General features: G+C 42.9%; 1 protein-coding gene across 1 annotated transcript in view; it reads right to left on the reverse strand.

Annotated features, from left to right (window-relative positions):
* The window catches only part of SPAG6 (sperm associated antigen 6), a 37,014-nt gene extending 19,884 nt beyond the window's left edge, over positions 1-17,130 (reverse strand). The window contains exons 1-4 of the mRNA XM_066552297.1: positions 17,073-17,130; positions 16,872-16,967; positions 6,086-6,252; positions 2,440-2,623 (exon numbers count right to left, since the gene is read on the reverse strand). Coding sequence (XP_066408394.1) covers positions 2,440-2,623; positions 6,086-6,252; positions 16,872-16,967; positions 17,073-17,097 — 472 coding nt within the window. The 5' untranslated portion in view covers positions 17,098-17,130. The remainder of the gene's footprint in view (positions 1-2,439; positions 2,624-6,085; positions 6,253-16,871; positions 16,968-17,072) is intronic.
* Between the last annotated feature and the right edge of the window lie 1,770 nt (positions 17,131-18,900).

Genomic DNA, 18,900 nt, shown 5'->3' on the forward strand with positions numbered 1-18,900 from the left:
AAGATTTTAACATCTTGAAACCTCATGAGACATTTGTCTTTACCTAAAATCTCACAGGCCTTCTGGAGACATCTGTTCCCAGAAGAACTGTATTTTAAGAGATTTTTATATGAAGTCAGTATAGAACTTGCTAAACAGAGAGTATTTTCATTGTGGGGGGAAGCCTCAGTTTCTCAGAATGGAAGTCTTTTCATGGGAACATACCCTGCAGTTCTTAATAGCTTTACTGGGTCATAGGTGCAACTTCTGATTAAAAGCAGAGAGACCCTCACCATTGCAAACAGTTATCACTGAATGCCAGGAGGCTTTGACTGCACTCACGAAGACAGAGGTTCCATCCTGCCTAAAACAGATCAGGACTTTAATCCCAGAGACATGCCCCAATTATTGAACTTTTCTTACTGGGGCAAACAAATCTCCCTACCCACAATCTATTCAGGAGAGAGAAAAAGTCTTGTCTCAATATTGTCCCAGTTCAAAACTGCAACAATTTTTGAAACTGAAAAACCTTCTGTGAGTGGGGGGAACCATTTTACACCCAGGTCTATTTTTAAAGTTAAAACTGCATTATGTGTCCACAGACAGTCAATGACAGAAAATCATAACCACCAGATTTTGTCAACAGGAGCATGTCAGTCTAATCCAGAGCTTCTTGAACAGTAAACACCAGCTATTGATAAGAGAGAGTCTGTATCCCATTTCTCTATCTCTGGATCCCATTTCCAGCAATATCATGTTGCAAAGGCATGCTTGTAGCAGTGTAAGAAACATACAATGCACAAAGTGATCTTTTCTCAGTGTAACTCCTCTACTTTCCATAATCATTTTGGAGACAAACTGTGACTGTTATAGAGGCAGTCAAATCCCCTAAATTGGCTGTAGCTGGGCAATTTTTTCAGGGGTGTTCTGGTGGGCTTTTGTTGGCATTCAGGGTTTTTTTACTGATTACATCTCGTGATCTGTCTATGTCCTGATGCTTGCAGCTTGGTAGCACTCACAATTTCAACCTAATTTCTGAGGATGCTGTTCTTATTGTCATTGTAAATTGACATAAGGTATGCACCCATTCACCATCAGCAAATAAATTATTCATAACCATGGAATAAAAATTTGTACAAAGAATTTTTTTGTCTTCAACACCCCCACATCACCTACATCTTTGCAGACAATGCTGTCACAGAGTGAACTGGATCACCCTAAAGCTCCATCAGCATTCATGCAGTGAATAGCATGAAGGGCAATTGAAGTGAGTCAATATTGATTTAGTGACATAACAAAACTGCAGAAATGTTTATGTTAAGAGTAATGCAGACACACACATTCTACACACATTTATACAAATTAACGTTTTTGATATTTCAATAAATATCTTTCAGATGGAAGGAACAATTATTTTCCATCAAGTGTGGAATTCAATCCTGATGACCAAATGATAAAAGATCATTACCAGAGAGGTGTCCCAAGAATTAATTTGTTCCCCAGAAAATGCAGTCTGTTAGAAAGGTGCTAACAACTTTGGAGACTGTCCCAGTAAGCTAACCTGCTGAGTGGGAAGGGGGAATCCCCCATGCCTTCTGCAGGCCAACATTCTGTATTGATTAAAAAACAAAGAAAAACACTTTCAAAATCAGTCTATGTACGTTTTAGAGCCAAAACCAAATATAAAACTATGAGTTAATGTTATGATCCTATAATTAGTTTAACTTTGAACAATACAAACACTAACTGTTTCTCCCACCAGCTAGCAGTTTCTTCCCTCAGTTCTTTCATTCACAGTCTAAACTTTTACTTGAACTATATAAATAGCTGGTGGAAGAACTATCAACCACGTGGATCAGTGTTTAAATAGGAACATGACACCACCAGTGAGTTATACAACTGCCCGTGAGACAGCAGGGAACTGCTCAATATTGGATTCCTAGGATCTATTCCTGACTCCCAGAGAGTAGTGTGGTCCACTGGCTAATGATAACATAGTGCAATAAATTTGGCCTATTTATCCTGCAAACACTACTGGAATGAATGAATGAAACTTGCTTCTCCCTAGGCTTCTCCATTCAACTATGTGTATCAAAGAAGAACTAATGCCAAGCAAAAGAAACCAGGTTCTGCAGTAACACCTACACAATATATAAAGATTCAGAAATCTGTTCATGAAGAGGAATAAAGCAGAGTGTCCTTTTTTGACCAAGGGCCCAAAACATTTTCTCTTAAAGCACCTCTCATAACTGGGCACTGCTGATGCCAGGTATGCCAGTTTCCCACAAAAAGGTACAGCATTCTTGGAATGGTACAGTTACACTAGGGTCTCACCCCAAATTTACAATTTTCTAACTGTAGAGAAGAAAAAGTATGTTTTTATACTTACCAAAATAACACAATTTATTATTGTTATCACATGACATTAAACTAAAAGATAACACACATGAAACTTGTTACCTGGATTGTGTCGGGCAATGTATCCAAGTCCCCAAGATGCACCTTCTTTGACTCCAGGGTCAAAATCTTCCAAGCAAATCACCAGCATTTCCAGTGCTCCAGATTGAACTACTGCCTGAGCTAGTTGTGGAGAATGTTTAGCAATTGCTCTTAGCACAAATGCAGCTGCTTTCTTGTAGTAACGCTAGACAAATCAGAAACAAACAAACTTTCACTAACCTTAAGAAGTTCAAAGCATAATATAGTACAGACATGCCTACATTAGACTTTTTTAGTAGCAGCAATATCTCATATAGACCCAAATCAGGACCACTGGACATCACACAAACAATGAACCTAGAGTTCTTTGGGACAGTTCATGATATAAAAATCTGCAGCAGGTGCATAAACAAACAGAAAAAAATGAGAGCTAAGAGGATATGGGGAAAAGAGAGTAGTCCAGGTAAGTCTGTTTGTTTAAGTGAGTAGTGAACAACAAGAGCTACAAAAACAGTAACTCTTAACATATTTAACCAGATTACACAGGTTATGCAGGGCAAGCTCCTAAAATAATTCTACCCATCTATAACACTTGCAAGGTTTTCTACTTTCTAAATTAGATACCCTCACAACATCTCTATGAGAAAACACTAGTTACATTTGCAAACAGGAACTGAGACAGAAAGAATTAGATCCAATAAAAGAGTTTAAAATCTGAATCCTGAAATGCCTAAATACTGCCTAAACCCCACAGCTAGGAGACTGAAAACCCATCCCACCAACACCCAATACTGAATAACCCCCAGTTTTGATCAAGCAGACTGCAATTTTACTCCTGCCTGTGTCCAGAAAAAGCTCCCTTTGAACAGGACTAAGCACCTGGCCCTTTTGCCATAAGGGCACACGAAGCCTAAGCTCTTGTCTCAATTCTGCCCATCTCCCTCAGTGCTGGACCAAATAATGGTTTCAGTATGTATATGTAATACATGACACTGCACACAGCATGTGGATCCCATGTAAACTGCAGCAGTGATTTCTTCTAAAAACACAGTTAAGTCTTCCCTCAAAAAGTCACATTTCAGTCTCCTCCTGCAGTTTTATACCCACCACTAGGATATGGAAGATGAAGTTTCCTGTACTGCATTATATTTTCAAAATCCGGAGCCCAGTTAAAGCACTCTGGCCAGAGAAAACCACATTGTCAGAACGACAGGTTGTTCCCCTCCCTTGTGAAGGGCAAGATTCATGGGGACACAAGTAACCTGCTGCTATGTCTGAGTGCCTGGAGTATGCCCTCCAGCCTGGGCACTGACAGATGATCCCTATGGACAAGCTCTAGAGAGCTCTCTCTCCGTGTGCCAGCTGCTTTTGATCTCATCCCAAGATGCTTGGCTCTCCCCTGCTCTGCACAGGCAGTCTGGGCACTTTACAGTGCTAGTCCTCAGTCAAGGCACCCAAAATTTAAACAATGCAAAGCCCACATCCCTTCTGGATCAAGTCCAGAAAAACAAAGAACCACGTGAGTGCTTTTGTGCATCCTGTGAGGTACCCAAACACCTTCAAAAGCCTGATCTAAAGCACTAAGATATGACAACAGAACAGTATCTGCAATGACCCCCCAGGAAATAAAACACACCCAGGCCCACTCCCTGGCCCTAGAAGAAGGTGACACAGCATAACATATCTGTGCACCTAAACTCCTCTTTCCTCAAAGCACAATGGCCTCATCTATGCTTCTGGAAACTGTTCCTGCCTTGTGCTATCCCTTAAACCATGCCCAAACATTGTTGAGTAGTTTGATGTCTGGCATTGGCTAAAACCACATCAGAGAACATGATTAATGAGCTACTGATTAACAAGCACAGTCATCTTTCAGTGCTCCAACACATGCCCTTACCTTCCTTAGTTTACCAGTACTGATATAATTCCTTGATGCCAAAAATCCAGTTTTCTAGGTTAAGGTCTACAAGCAGGTACATTAAACAAAATTTACAGGCAAAGCATTAAACCTCATTTAGGGGGAACAGAAGTTAAGGGAAACAGTACAGACAAATGGTCCAATCCCCAGATAATGTAAGTTACTGTAAGCTTTGCTGAACTCAGTGGAGCCATATTTGTTTACATAAGTCTGTACAAATATGGGTATGTTGTTTCTGTTAAGTAATTATGCTCCTGGCAAAGAAAAACACTTCTTTGTTTTCATTATTCAAAACACATTCTTTAGAAACAAATCGTATTCACAGGCATAGCCAGAATATGCTGCAAAACTGAATTTTGCTCAGTTTAATTGACAAAACATTGATCTGGGATGTTACCCTGTGACTGTTCCCCATAAATCAGTAGAAACAGTATTCATTGTGTGCTCAAAGAATCTCATCCTTAAATACAGATTTTAATACACTAAAAGTGAGTGGAATGGAAAAGGTTTCTTCGCCTGTGGGAAGTGACAAACTGTCTGCTTGCTAAACTCTGCATGAACTGGATGAGTTTCCTCCTCTTGCCCTCAGTCACCAAGGCATAGCAGGCTTTCCATGACCTCACACAAGTCTTGCTGTTGCTCCCCCTAATTACTCTATCTCAGGGAACTTAAGCTAATTTATTGAGGGTTTCAAGTTGTAGCAGGGGGAAGTTTCCAAACCAACAGTGGGTAGAGTTTTGTTCCACATATTCCCTTAAAAATAGAAATAAAATAACCAAAATGTTTATAACCTTGTCTAATTAAAATCTTTACTTTCTTTTCTTACTATACCAGTATCTTGCCATCAAAGTTTTTCTTCAGTGTTTTCTTTTTCAATTTTACTTGTATATATGATTCTATATGCACAAAAAGTATGCAATGAGTACATTTACATCTTTGTTTTCCTCAAAAGATTGAAAATTAAAATATATGGTTTTCCAAATTTTATTTCCATTGAAAACCTACTTTTCATAAATCAAAGCTGCAACATAAGTGTGGCTGTGATATAAGTGTACTTAACCCTACAGCTGTCAGTTTCCAGCTGCTAGGAACCTTACTTGAAAGTATTTCTGTTAATCTAGGTTAGCATCATTCAAAAAATCAAAGCTGAAAGAGACACAGAGCTTGAGGAAAAATGTGAGGAAGGGTGTGGAAGAGACCAACAGATTTATTTGCATTGCAATTGTGACTGTACTTTGGTTTTGACAAATATGAAGATGAAACCCTTTCTGTATATTTTCCTGTGTCAGAGGTTTGTTGTTTCTCACACTACAGATTTCCAAAGACCTGTGTTTGGAGATACAAAGTATTTCATTACAGAAGTTCAGGGGTTTTAGATGTATTTTACATGCGTCTGGTATTAGGGACAAAACCTAGTCAATTATCACCACAGCTTCCCAACTGTCTCCTTTTTGAAGAGGAACCTTTTACAAAGCATCACTCAACATTTTTAAAATGTTACAGTGCAATGAATGTATTTCCTATAGTGCATTAAACGGTAATACAATATTTTAAAGTCAAGCTTATTTGAAGTCAGACCTCGGCATACAGTACACAGAGATCTCTCAGGGGTTCAAACATGAATGCTGCTCTGACTTCAATACATTTAATGTCCTATTAGAATAACACCAGATGCTGACACAGAAAGATTTCCTTTTCCCTGTATAATAATTTTTTAAAATATTACTAAAGAGAAGAATCATGCCTTACATTCTCCTTAGGCAGTGAACATATGAGCTGTGGAAGAATTCCTGCCTTCACAACTGCCTCTGCCATCTCCACATCATAATCAGCAAGTCTCCCAAAAGCCAAGGCAGTGGTCTGTCGAATACTTGGGACAACATCCAGCAAAAGAGGTCTCAGCAAACACACTACACCTGAGTTGCAGTAGGAAGACAAAAGCCAATTTGGTAAGTTGAAGTTTTTCTAAACATTTGCCTTTACTCTTGAAAACCTACTAAATTACTCTTCCAGGTAATAAGAGCAGGTAGGAAATCCAGGTATTCCGCTGAAATGAAGTTGGCACTTGGATAGCACTGCTGATGTATAGCAATGTTTCTGCCCACTTTTTGTAGGTACAGAATGATTCTGAAATCAAAAAAAAAGGCACATGTAGAAATAAGTTGTATTCAACTATCTTTAAAATACATCCTTAAAGTTTACACAAGAAAGGAAGTTACATTCAAACATACATAAACTGCATCTGTTACCATGTGCATGGGAAACTCCATCTGAAGATCCCGGTGAGAAGACACTGGCATGTTCCTCATTCATCATGCCAGTAGAACCTCTACACTGAATTACACCAAATTACATTTCATCTGCTGTAAGCAATGACTGATTTCTGATTTGAAGACCAATATCCATAATACATTACACTCCAGACAGAAGAGTTGTAGATTTTCTTATCATGTTATTATTTATGATGTGTTTTCACTGATGAGTTCACAGTATATCAGCTAAGCATAAAAAATGTGAAAGTAGCAGCAAGGGAAACTATAAAAAGTTACAGACTGAATAACTGGATAACAAAATGGCAAGTGAAATGGAGCTCATGCAGGGAACCCAACTCCAACCTCACAGATGCGGTGATGGACTCCAAACAGATTACTACCAACCAGGAGAAAAATCTCAAAGTTAGAACAGGGAGTTCCAGAGAGATCCCAGCTCTTGCTCAGTAGTAGAGGAGAAACTTTACCTGCAGAAGTATACAGAGTGCTCAGGATTATAGGGAAAGGGTAGAGGCTAAAGCAGAGGTCATCACTAGCCTACATTTAATACCCTCCACTAAAGCAGAACTGAAAAAAGTTCAGTGAAAGGGAACAAGGATGATCAAAGATGACCAATCCATATGTGGAAGCTCTTCCTGTTAAACTAGGACTCTTCAGTAGGGATAGAAATGAGATCCAAATGGTTATGTAAAGAATGTGACTCGTAAGGTCTGGGAAGGGAACATTACTTGTATTGTGATCCCTAGAATGTGCTGTCCCTGTAGCAGCCAGCTCCATGAATTAACATTTTGGAGCTTTAGACCTTAGCCAGAAAGCAGAGGTCTCTGAAAATGGAGATGTTGCAACAGAACAATGAACACTCAGAGCTAGAGGTCTCTTCATATCAGTTCTCTCAGTCCTTTCCACTATTTTTTTTACACATATAAAGATCTAGTTGAGCAACAGTGAAAGAAAGCAAGACTTGCCTTCTCAAGGGCTCCTATTGTTATTAGCACTGAACAAAGGCCTTTTGGTGTGACAGTGCCACACTGGGGGATCACTGCCTAATGGCAAGCAACAAACACCCAGGTGTTCAACAGGGACTCCATGACAAGGAAAAGCTGAGGACCTCAGAGCAAGGAATAGTCCAAGGCATGCAGGCTATAACAAGTCACACCTGTACCATACTTCTTTCCCTAAAAAGAAAAAAAAAGTAAGTAGAGAAGCAGTAAAACTCTCACTTTTATTTTACACCAAAACCAAATTGCTCCCAGCAAGTAGAACAATAGGCAAATCATCTATACATGGCTCTGAAGGGGCTGGAAGAAGGACATAAAAAACTAACCATGGAGGCCATGCTATCCACTAAAAAAAATTTAGGAAGGTCAATACTCTTGACAAAAGCTGCACTATCATGAGAGGTACAGCCTCCCAGCATGTTCACAAGACAAAATAACACAGGTTTCAGGGGGACACATAAAAGCAAGTACACTGAACCTATGGAAACAGGTCTGTAATGTAGCTGGGGTCTGCTCACCCTTCTGTTAAAGCCACTGGGAACTGGAAGAGGCCTCCTGTGTACCAAATGACAAAAGATAGATCCTCCAGTATTGTCAGATCAATGTGAATTCATTTAGCACTTGCAGAAAGCACTACTTCAGAATGTGGTCATCACTGACATCTTCTCATGAACTCTGCATGGCAGGTACAGTGTCATTAGCAAGTTGTGCTTCATATCAAAAACCACTAAATGTGACAATTAGACAATATGACAAATTAGAAGTAAAACAAACATATGAGTTGGGGCCAATGCCATGTATCATCTGCTATCTTCTAGACAGTCATCTACACCCTCTGTGGGAGGGTATTTTTTTGTCCTTCCCTCTAACATCAGTTGCATGGTCAAACAGCTGCTGAAATTCCTAAGGAGACCTCACACTGTTCTTATGATCTACATTGAAGGTATTTCAGTGGAGCAGGAACACATACAAGTAATTCACTCGCATTTACTGTACAGATTTTACATTTGAGCTCTTGACTTGAGATAACATGAAAACAAGATTATTTAATAAATAGGAAAAAAAAAAAAAAGAAAGGGGGAAAAATTATTTTACTAATATAAAAGAGCCTATCAGAAGTGGTTGGGGGAGAGGGAAAGGAACACTTCAGCCTGCAGTATCCTGACCCTAAAAAAGCCAAGAGACTGATGGCTGGGACAATAAACCAGAATGTGCCAGACAATTCAATTCTGATGATCTCAAATCCAGTGAAATTTAAAGATACTAGGAAAATAAAGATACTAGAATCACTTAACCCAGGAGCTAGGTCCAGGCCATGTGACACATTTCTGACCTTTATGACATACCTAGGCACAGCAAAATATAAAACCACATTTAACAAGGTTTACATACATACATGATTTGAGTTGATCCAAATGTAAGATTTCTATATTTTGTGTTTTCAAGGTTAGCTGATACAGCTTTCACTTTTGGAACAGCCTAAAAAGCCTTCAATTTGAAAATGCTTCCAAGCAGCATGCCTCCCATGACCAATGCCTTTCATTCCATGACAGTATAAACCATGCAAAGTTTGGTGATGACATTTAAGCATCAGCACAAAATGTTCTACTGCAAATTACTTTAGCTGGTACAACTTAAAATAAGGAAAAAGATGAAGAATGAAATGGGAGTTACTATTTGAAGAAAGGAAACAAAATGTTACAACACAGATTAAAAAAAAAAACAACCAAGTTTAGAAATAATGGCAACTGTGCTGGTCCTCAAGGAGACTGTATTTTCCTAAAGTCATGTTAGAATGTAAGAAGAGACAGTGGACAAATAATTACAATGGAATGAGTTTTGGAGGAAGAAGACAAAGAAAAAACAATTCCTGGTGCTGTACAAGCCTAACAGTCACATCAAATTAACTGAGAATTGAGAGAAGTATACATAGGCCTGGACCATGCCTGTGCATTGAACATAATTAAAAGCTTTTACCTCTACTTTCCACCTCCTCTTAAAACCACTTTATCCGTGTCAAGATGCTTTCCATCACCTCCAATTACTCTGCAAAACCAACCGCTTGAGGAGCTTTCACCATTGTCATCATTTTTGTATCTTCAGCAAACCTAGTATTTCTTTCTTTACAGCACTTCAAAAAATAATTAATTCTGAGAGTGTGAAAACAGCTAGATAGAGATCCTACAGTAAAAAACATAGAGATCCACTAAAACACCTATAGGAAGCCAAGAAATCCATCCAACCTTTCCTTGTATGGCTTTTGAACCCCATGCTGTAAAGGACAGATGTGCCTGGCACAGGATGAGGCTTTCCTGCACTGGCCCAACCCAGATCTTTGTTCCAGAGACAGCTGGATTTGGTGACCTCCTCTATTTGATCTCTTCCTTTCATCTATCCTGTTTACAGCAAAGTCTACTCCTCCAAAGAGGTCCAAGCCAGGATTCCTATCAGCATTTTTAATTAAATTCAAATGTATTTAACATTACTTAGAGCAGGAAAATAGGCAAGAACCTTCCAACTACTTCCTTTTATCTTGACCATTCACTCAAGTGAACAGGGCCATACAGATCATAGAGTAGCAGTGTCTTGTTGCTGAAAACTTTAGAACTCTTTGGTCTTCTTCTAAATAAGTCTGTTGTGACAGCAGTAGGAAATTCATTAACTCTAATTCAAAAGCAACCACACAGAAAGTAAACTACAAAATAAGGCATTTAGACTATTGGACTAGATTTATTTTGGAAGAGTTCCCACTAGCACTCAGAAACTGAGTAACAGAGAATTACTGCCAAATATTCTCTCTTGCATCACAGAACCCTTGACTGACATTGGGCAAGGAACGATTCCCCTTTCTATCCTCAGTTTCCCACTCAAATTTGTTTCAAAGAATGACACACTTTAGAAGCTGAATCACTCTTAACACACACTTCTCAAGTGGAGCTGTTACACACAGGCCTGATGCACTTTCTTTTAGCAAGCAAGTGCTGGCTGCTGCCTATCTGGAAAACAAACAAAAAAAATCACTTGGGGCAGCAGCGGGTTCCAATTTTTTTCATTCCAAGTTTCTGCAGGAAACAGTCACTATTCTGGAGATAACAATCTTTGCTTGGCCATTTTGATTTTTTGGGGAAAACAACCCGGAATTCATGCAAAATACTTCTACCCTCCTCCCATCCCCATCAAACCCCCCTAGATTTGACTAGTCACAAAACAGAATCATCACTGCACTGGAAATTCTTTCCATTTCTGCATCTGAAGATGACTACTCCAACCTTATCCTCCTTCCTTAAAGGAAAAATAATTTCTGTTTTAAAATGTGGGGAAAAAAAGTCACTCTACACTACAGTTGTCTCTGTACACACTCTTGTCTTTCAGATGCTGTCCTTCTAATTTATGCTTTGGACCAAGATAACATCATCTTATTTTTGTGTGTTACCTGTTACATTTAGAGCATCTACAGAGCTAACATTAGCATTCCAACATTCATCGTATCAGCTTGATTTTTCAGAGTTCTTTATGTCAAATTCAGCTGACTTAACAAGGAAATAAAATGGAAATTTATTTCTGCCTCACCCTAACACCCTATCTTCAATGACCTTTTTCTAGGAACTCCATAGCAGTGAGTTTTAAATGCCCTGCTTAAAACAAATTTCCCAGAAGAGCAGTGAGAGAGAAATTTCACACTCATCTTGACACAGCCTCTTCCAGGGACAGCAGAGTGTGCAGGTCTCAAGTACATACTGCTCAAGTGTGACTTGTCACCAGGAAGGACTCCTCAGTGCCACAGCTCCATGCACAGCACAGCTACCATCCTCCAGAGATCAAAGGGAATATCAATGCACTTTGGTAACAGGGACTCTGGCTGATCAAGTAATTCATACAGCAGCTACCAGATGGTGTGGGACACAATGCAGATTCAGTTTGACAGTATCACTGAAGATTCCTGAAGGATCAAGAACAGTAAGTTTCTCCTTCTTAGATGCCAGACCCTGTTTCTGCATTAATGAAGCAGAACTAATCCTGTTACAAGAGGACAAATTTCTGAAAATACCACTTACAGGGCTGTTAGTGGCCACCACGCAATTGTGCACAGACACACCAAAGCCAAGGTGGTCACAAGGAACTGCTTCTTTTTACTGTCCTCTTGTTAAGATGAGACTGAATTTTCTAAAAAAGTCTGGTTTTGAGATTTTACTTGCAAATCACCAGAAAGGCCAGGAGACTGAGAAGAGGAGGAACAGCTGAGCTTTCACTTGATTGAGTAACAGAAAAAGTCAATCCTCCAGCTTCAGCTGCATTTATTTTCTCCTTCTATGTCACCTCTCTTGTACTTCCCTTAAAACAGTCTCCTTCTTGCCTTCATCAGGCACCACAATGTCTTTGGAAAAGCCACTCTCCGCACCTGATCTACAACTTCAAAGACAAACTTTTGTCTTTTATGCCACATTGCATTAATCCTCTCCTACTTCTCAAGCTCAGTAAAGCTTTTAACTCGCACTAAAAAAAAATTTTTAAAAAACACAAAACCAAAAACCAAAACAACCAAAAACAAAAACAAAGCCAAAGCTGTCTGCATCCTTTACAAAAGAGGGTAGATAAACTCCAGTGTTGAAACTGGCTACTTGGGGGCACTGCAGTCTGTCCATGCATATCCACTTGCAAGATCCAAGTGCTCCCAGGCTTTCTATTAAGCACAGTGCTATCAAATAATATTCTTTAATATTATATAAAATATGGAACTATATCCTAAAATCCCATCCTAGGGTCTGGTTCTGATTACTCAGGGCCAACTGTCACATTGAAAAATGGTACATTTAAAATACACACATCAGAACGAAAAGTTGACAAAAGCATGGGCAAAAATATTCCATGTAATTGGAGGAGGGAAATCAATTTGAACAGCTTTTCTTAAAAATAAAGGCTCCTAAAACCAATCCAGAGATTCGGAAATACAGCTTTTAAAACCTGTCACCAGCGGAATAGGTCTGGAGCCAGGAAAGAACTAACACTGATGACATCACCCTTTACCTACAGAAAAAGAGACCACAAAACAGGGGAAGGTCTGCCATGCCCAAGGGCTGGTGGTGGAGCCCCAGTCTGTTCAGGTAAGCCCTGCCTCCAGGCTTTAGCCTCCTGCCAGCATGGGTTGTGTGGAACAGGTACAGGAGAAAAAGCCCAGAGGTTAAAGCAGAGGAGAGGGCTCAGGGCTGGAGTACAAGGCTGAGAAGCAGCTTGGTACCAGGCATTATGGAAGGGAGACCTGGCCTCAGGGCTGTGGGCTGATGGAGTTGGAAGAGATTCCTGGGAGAGGATCTTCATTTACAGTGACATTCTGGAACTTTCCTGGAACCCTGCAGACTGTCCAGCAAGCCAGCAAGGCAGAGGAGCAGCAGTGGAAGTTCTCTGCCTGAGATGAGAAAAATAGCCCAGCAGCAATGCAAAGGGAAGCCAGGTGTGCAGGGCCCCAGCACACAGGCTGCTGCACACACAGCTCTGGTTTTCCATGTTCCATACCCAGCTTTCCCCATGACTTCTGCAGTCATCACACTTAAGAATGTGATTAGCCCCAAGAAAGGGGTTAAAGAGCTGATCTTGTAATATCTTTAGAGTCACAGTAGCAAGACTAAATTGTTTCTTAATCACAATGACAGCCTTAAATAACTCACATATTAAAAGCAACATTGTCATCACCACATGTTCCAATGCAAGATAAATAAAAAATAATCAAATAATCAATCAAAAACAAATACACATAAGTAATTATTCTGATACATGTATTAATCCTGAATTGTTAATGCCTCCAAAAAAATCAAAACAAAATGCAATTTCAAAGGGGTTGTTTATTTACAGAGAGCTGCACTTTACAAGAAAAAACCTAAAGATTTAGACCCTCAGTGACTACCACTGTTCCACACATCCTAGAAGCACTTCAGATTTTCACGTAGGTTTTCTAAAAGACAGGCAGCTGCCTAAAACTCAGTGCAAGAAAAAGAGCAAGTTCATCTGTCATTATAACTGAAAACAGCCTGTTTCTTGGATTTTAAATTTTGGAAGGATGAGGAGGTGTGGAGCTGAATAATGCATTCCATTACCAAACTCCATGGGCAGTAGCTACCAAATAAATAGATTTATATGTAAAAAGTATATTTGAAGTCATTACTATCAAAGTAGCTTCTCCCATTAGTCAGCAGCCCTGAAGAAACAAGATTTGATAAAATATCTCTCATTGTTTCACATGTATATTTACTACATGGAAAAGGTTTAGGAGTTTTGGGACAGACTTTTCTCCCCAAGTATCAACTAACTAAACATTCAAATGACAAATTCTATAATTATTCATGGCAGTATTTAATCATAAGGAACAACTTTATCAATGCAAAACAGAGAGTTGGGAAACACACAGGAATGAGCTCCAACAAAAGAATCTCTGGGATCATTCCTTACACTTTCTTGCCACCAGAAAGCTGTTAAGCTCCCAGGCACTAACTCCCAGGACATTCTTGACCAGGAAAGGGCCAGTGCCATGCAAATGTGTTGAAGCCCAGGGCCAGGTTCCAGTTCCCTGGTTACAACATCTTTGAGATTACTGCCCAGTGGGAAAAGCAGCTCCAGAACTTGTTGAGATACAGAAGCTTCAGAAGACAGATGCCCCAAGAAAAGGTGGGCTTCCTGCTGGCCCTCTCTGACCTTGTTTTCACCTTCCCAGCAGTCTTCCTTACAGGTCATACACAGGTTTCTCAGCAGCCAAGCCAGCACAAGGAACTGGTGCCTCTGATCCTGGCTGCTTGCTCCCCTCCAGGCTGCAGGTTCCAAATGTGCAACAATACCAGTGCTTGCACCTAGTTTAATACCACAGAAGCAGCCTTAGAGGGTAGTAAAGAATTACTTTTTCAACACTTCTATCTTTCATGATGTTAGCGTGGTGTCCAGACACACCTCCACAAAGAATAAGGTCTCAAACAAGTATTTATTTTCCTTATGAGATGTTAACTATTTATCAAAAGGACTTCTAAAATGGGATCAGATGCTTTATTCCTTGAGAACTCATCTTTCATTCTTATTCCAGGAATGTAAACTGAGGCCACTAATACAAGAGTACCTGACATTACACTTTAGGATATAATTTTATTCAAATTCAAGTCACTGTAATCTTGCCTTTTGCTTTTGCCAGAAAGATACTAAACCCTGACAACTTTTGAGATCCAACAAAAGAACCCTGCAAGGTGCTCCTGACTCCTATAGCTAATGTAAAGTAACAGTGGGCAAAGACTTTTCTCATCTTCTTAAAACAGCAATCTCCATAAGGGATGGCTAGAATTCTTATTCACCAGAGTAAGAAACAAGCCCCGAATCCTTTTAAAATCAGATTTATACAGAGATACATGTATAGACAGGCATCTTACTTAAATCATTGCTCCAGCACTCACTAGATTGAGATCATAAAAGGCACACCAGTTATCTGCTAGACAGCGATGTCCCAAAATATTTGTTTTAATAAAAGGACCAATTTTATTTTAAAACTTGGATCTAGCACATCCAGAAAAGGCCAAGATGAACCACTCTCATTGCAATTATATAACTACATAGTATTTTTAAAGACACAGGTGGGAAAGATGGTAAAATATTTGTGTGCCATGTAAATAAATTGTAACAGGCATATTTGCAGATGTTCCCCTCTTGTCCAGCATCTGAAAAACTGAAACTTGTGGAAAAGCAGCTCATGACCAGAAACAGCCAAGTAAGCTAATCTACACAAATCCACATTTCCAGATTACTATCCAAAGCCTGATCCTTGCAAATTTAACCTTCAGACCAACACCAGCTGTGTGCAGAAGAAAGTTTCAGGCCTCTCAATCAATTATTTGTTCTGCACAAGCAAAAAATCAGTTCTGAGGTCAAGTTACCAACCAGATTACATTAAAAGAGTTATTTTTAAAAGAAATACAATGCAATTAAAGTTAGCTTGGCACTTTGATTGCTTTCTTAAAATAGAAACTTTCTGCATTTTTACAATGCTGAGCTGGGAGAAGCCTGCCTATACAGGATGTCTCTCTGGGAGCTGCTAAAACCAGGACTGCAAGAGGACTCAGAGGAACCTCTTCCTACAAATAAGGCATAAATTATTCCTATAGCCACGATGTCCCCTTGGCAAACAGAGATCACTTGTATAAGCTACAGCAGTGTCATTAACTCACCAAAAGATGGAAAACAAAACAAAGATTCAAGAGCCCTCAGCAAGGTAATACAAAAGGCCTGGTATTAACACGGCACTCCCATAACGAAAGGAAATGTTTCCTTAAGAAAAGGTGGTTCCTCAAGAATTTAGGTGATAGATTTTTAATAAAACAATTCTAAAAAACGGTTGTAAATAAAATAACAGAAAGTTGTAAATATTTACACCATTGGTTTTCTTTTTCGTTTGTTTGTTAGATGTCATTGTATTTGAGAAAAGACTGATAGCTTTATTAGATCTAGGAAACAAGTATCAAAACAAAATTGAGACACAGCCAAACATAATCAATTCATGAACACCACACGGCAAACCCACCACTGTTCTATAGCACATTTTTAAACTGTCATTCAGGTAATCAATTACCAGGCACTTCTTTTTCCTCTTTTAAGCCCAGGAACTTTGGCCGAGCGGAGTGGATCTGCCAGATGCCAGCGGTACAACAGCTGGTAGAAGTGCTCCCGCAGCTCCTCTTTCTAGAAACGTTCAATTTGGTTCAACATCCCACGACAGCTATATAACAAAATCAAATCCCTCCTAAACTGAGCCAGTCTGCCGGCAGAAAGCATCGAAGAATTTAGGAACAACTTGTAAAGCCGGTATAAAAAGTTGTTTATTCCAAAAGTAGAATTTCCTTGGCAAATTAGTGCTGCCTTCATCGGGAATTCCAATCGCTGTGCTTTACATAAAGCTACATCGGAACCGGGAGGAAGTAAATTTGAAAAAGGATTATACTGAGAAACGTTCCTTGAAATAAACTGGAGGTCTCAGCCAGAGACACGCACCCCCGCACAGGCACCCGCCCGCAGCCGAGCAGCGCAATTTACTTTCCCACCGCAACGAGGGGGACTCGGCAACGAGGGTGGGGCCCAAACCCTACTGGGAAAAAATCTCCGGAAACTGAGCGGTCACCGGGGGAGGAGGGAGATAAAACAAAAACCGGGGAAAGGCCGCGGCGCCCTGCGCTGCCCGTGCCCCCGCCCCGGGGCGCGCAAAACCCCGCGGCCGCGCACGCCCCGGCCCCACCGGCTCCCGCGTACCTGCACTTCGGAGAGTGTCGATGCTCTGCGACCGGGCGGCGAGGTCGGCCACTGCCTGCGCGAACTGCGACCGGGCGCGCTGGTACTGCTCGAACACTGCGGGCGGCAGCGCCGGGGCGCCGGGTCAGCGGGCGGGCGGGCGCCGCGCCAGCCCCGCTCCCCCGGCCCCGGCCCGGGCCCCCGGCCCCCGGCCCAGCCTACCTTGCAGGACCTGCCGCTGGCTCATGGCGGCGCCGGGCGGGATCCGCGCCCGCGGGGATTTCCGCGCTATGGACGCGTCTCCCCGGCAACCGGGCGGAAGCGGAGCCGCCGGGGGCGGGGCCTCGGCAGTGACGTTGGCGCGCCCGCCCGCCGCGCCCGGTCCCGCTCCGCCCCGCGGGCTCCGCGCGCCGCGCTCGGGCCGTGCCCACGGGACGGGACGGGAAGGGACGAGCGGCGGCTGTGCCCGGCTGGCCGTGCCCGGCGGGCTGTACCCGGCACCGGCCCGCCCGCGTGTGTCACTTGCTCGCTGCCGGCGCAGGTGTGGGGATCGGCACCTACGGAGGCTCGCGGGGGCGGACCGGCAGCTCCGCGGAGAGGGGAGCGCCGCTGTGTCACGTCTGTAGCACAAGCACGGCAGAGCACCTGCGGGACGGTATCAGCACGACGTGACATGGAAACCCGTACAGCCACTGTGCGCACTCCCCTCTCACCGGCGGGCAGTGCCGCTCCCGGGGCCGCTGGGGAAGGACGGGGGCGGGCAGGGAAGGCGCAGCGCCCGCCGGACGGCGCCGGGCTCCGCGCAGGGACGTGTCCGGGCCACAGCCGCGGCGCGTCGCCGAGTTCCGCGCAGCGGAGGCTGGCGGGGAGGTGTCAGACGGCCGGACCGGAGCCTGTCCGCCCCCGCTGACATTCGGGAGCGGCGCCGCGGCCGCCCCGCCGGTGCGTATCGGTGGGACGCGCTGCTCCCCCGGGAGCCCGTCCCTTGTCCCGCTCCGCTGCTGCGCAACTTGCCAAAGGCTCGGCCGGCAGACGAGGAGAGGCTCGCCGCTCTGGCGAAATCCAGCGCATCTCCCGGCAGAGAGAGGGTCCACCTGCTTGGCTCCCGCTTCCCTCCACTCCCTGGGAGCGGAGGGAAAATAAAAACTAAATAAGAAAAATAAGGACAGCTCCAAGCTGCTCGCCCCCCGCCGCGCCTTTATTCTTCGTGGTGTCCTTTGATTTTAGATTTTTCTTTTCTGTCTCACCACCGACGCGATTCCTCCACGGGGATCTCCGCTCTTTCCTTCGCCGCCGCGACGACCCACGCAGGGGTTTTTGTGCCTCATGGGGAATAAACTTGTCCCGCGCAAGGCCGCGGAGCGCGGCGGCGCCGGGGCGGTGTGGGCAGCGCGGACGCGCAGGGGCGAGCCCGTGGGCTGCAGCCTCCGCCGGGAGCCACGGGAGCGCGGCACAAGAAGCGCCGTGCCCCGCTGGAGGGAAGGCTTTTCTCAGACGATACAGAGCGCAGTGAATGATGCCCGAGCGCACCCATCCGCGGAACACTCGCGCAGCGGCAGCTCCCCGCCCCGCTCGGCCGCAGGTGGCCCGGAGCAGCATCCGCTCTCTCGGTGCGGCGGGAGCAGCGCGGGAAGGGGCACGGTGGGGAAGGAAGCTCCGGCAGCAGCCCTCTGGCTCTGCCTGGCACAGACACAAGTCATTCCTGTGCACTATAATAGGGGTGGGGAGGGAGGGTATTTTTTTTTTTTTCCACCAGCGTATCATTCTGGTAGATAACCTCCCACTGCCTTCCACTTTTTCCCATATTGGTGGGGCCATAAGGACTAATTACGAATAATTCTCTTCATTACTGGTTGGAAAAGACATGGTGGAATCTACGAGTAAACACAACCTTGGAGGTCTGTATAGCAGCTAGTGCAAACGGTGGAACTGGAAAATGAAATCAGTATTATTAGGGTTTGAAGAGAAATAGACTCTACATCTCCCCCAGTATCTTTTGAGGGCGATTCCCAAGACGCAGGATACTTGTGAACGAAGGTAATAGTTAGCT

Source organism: Molothrus aeneus, chromosome 1 (genome assembly GCF_037042795.1).
Source record: "Molothrus aeneus isolate 106 chromosome 1, BPBGC_Maene_1.0, whole genome shotgun sequence".
In the NCBI taxonomy this organism is placed as follows: Eukaryota; Metazoa; Chordata; class Aves; order Passeriformes; family Icteridae; genus Molothrus; species Molothrus aeneus.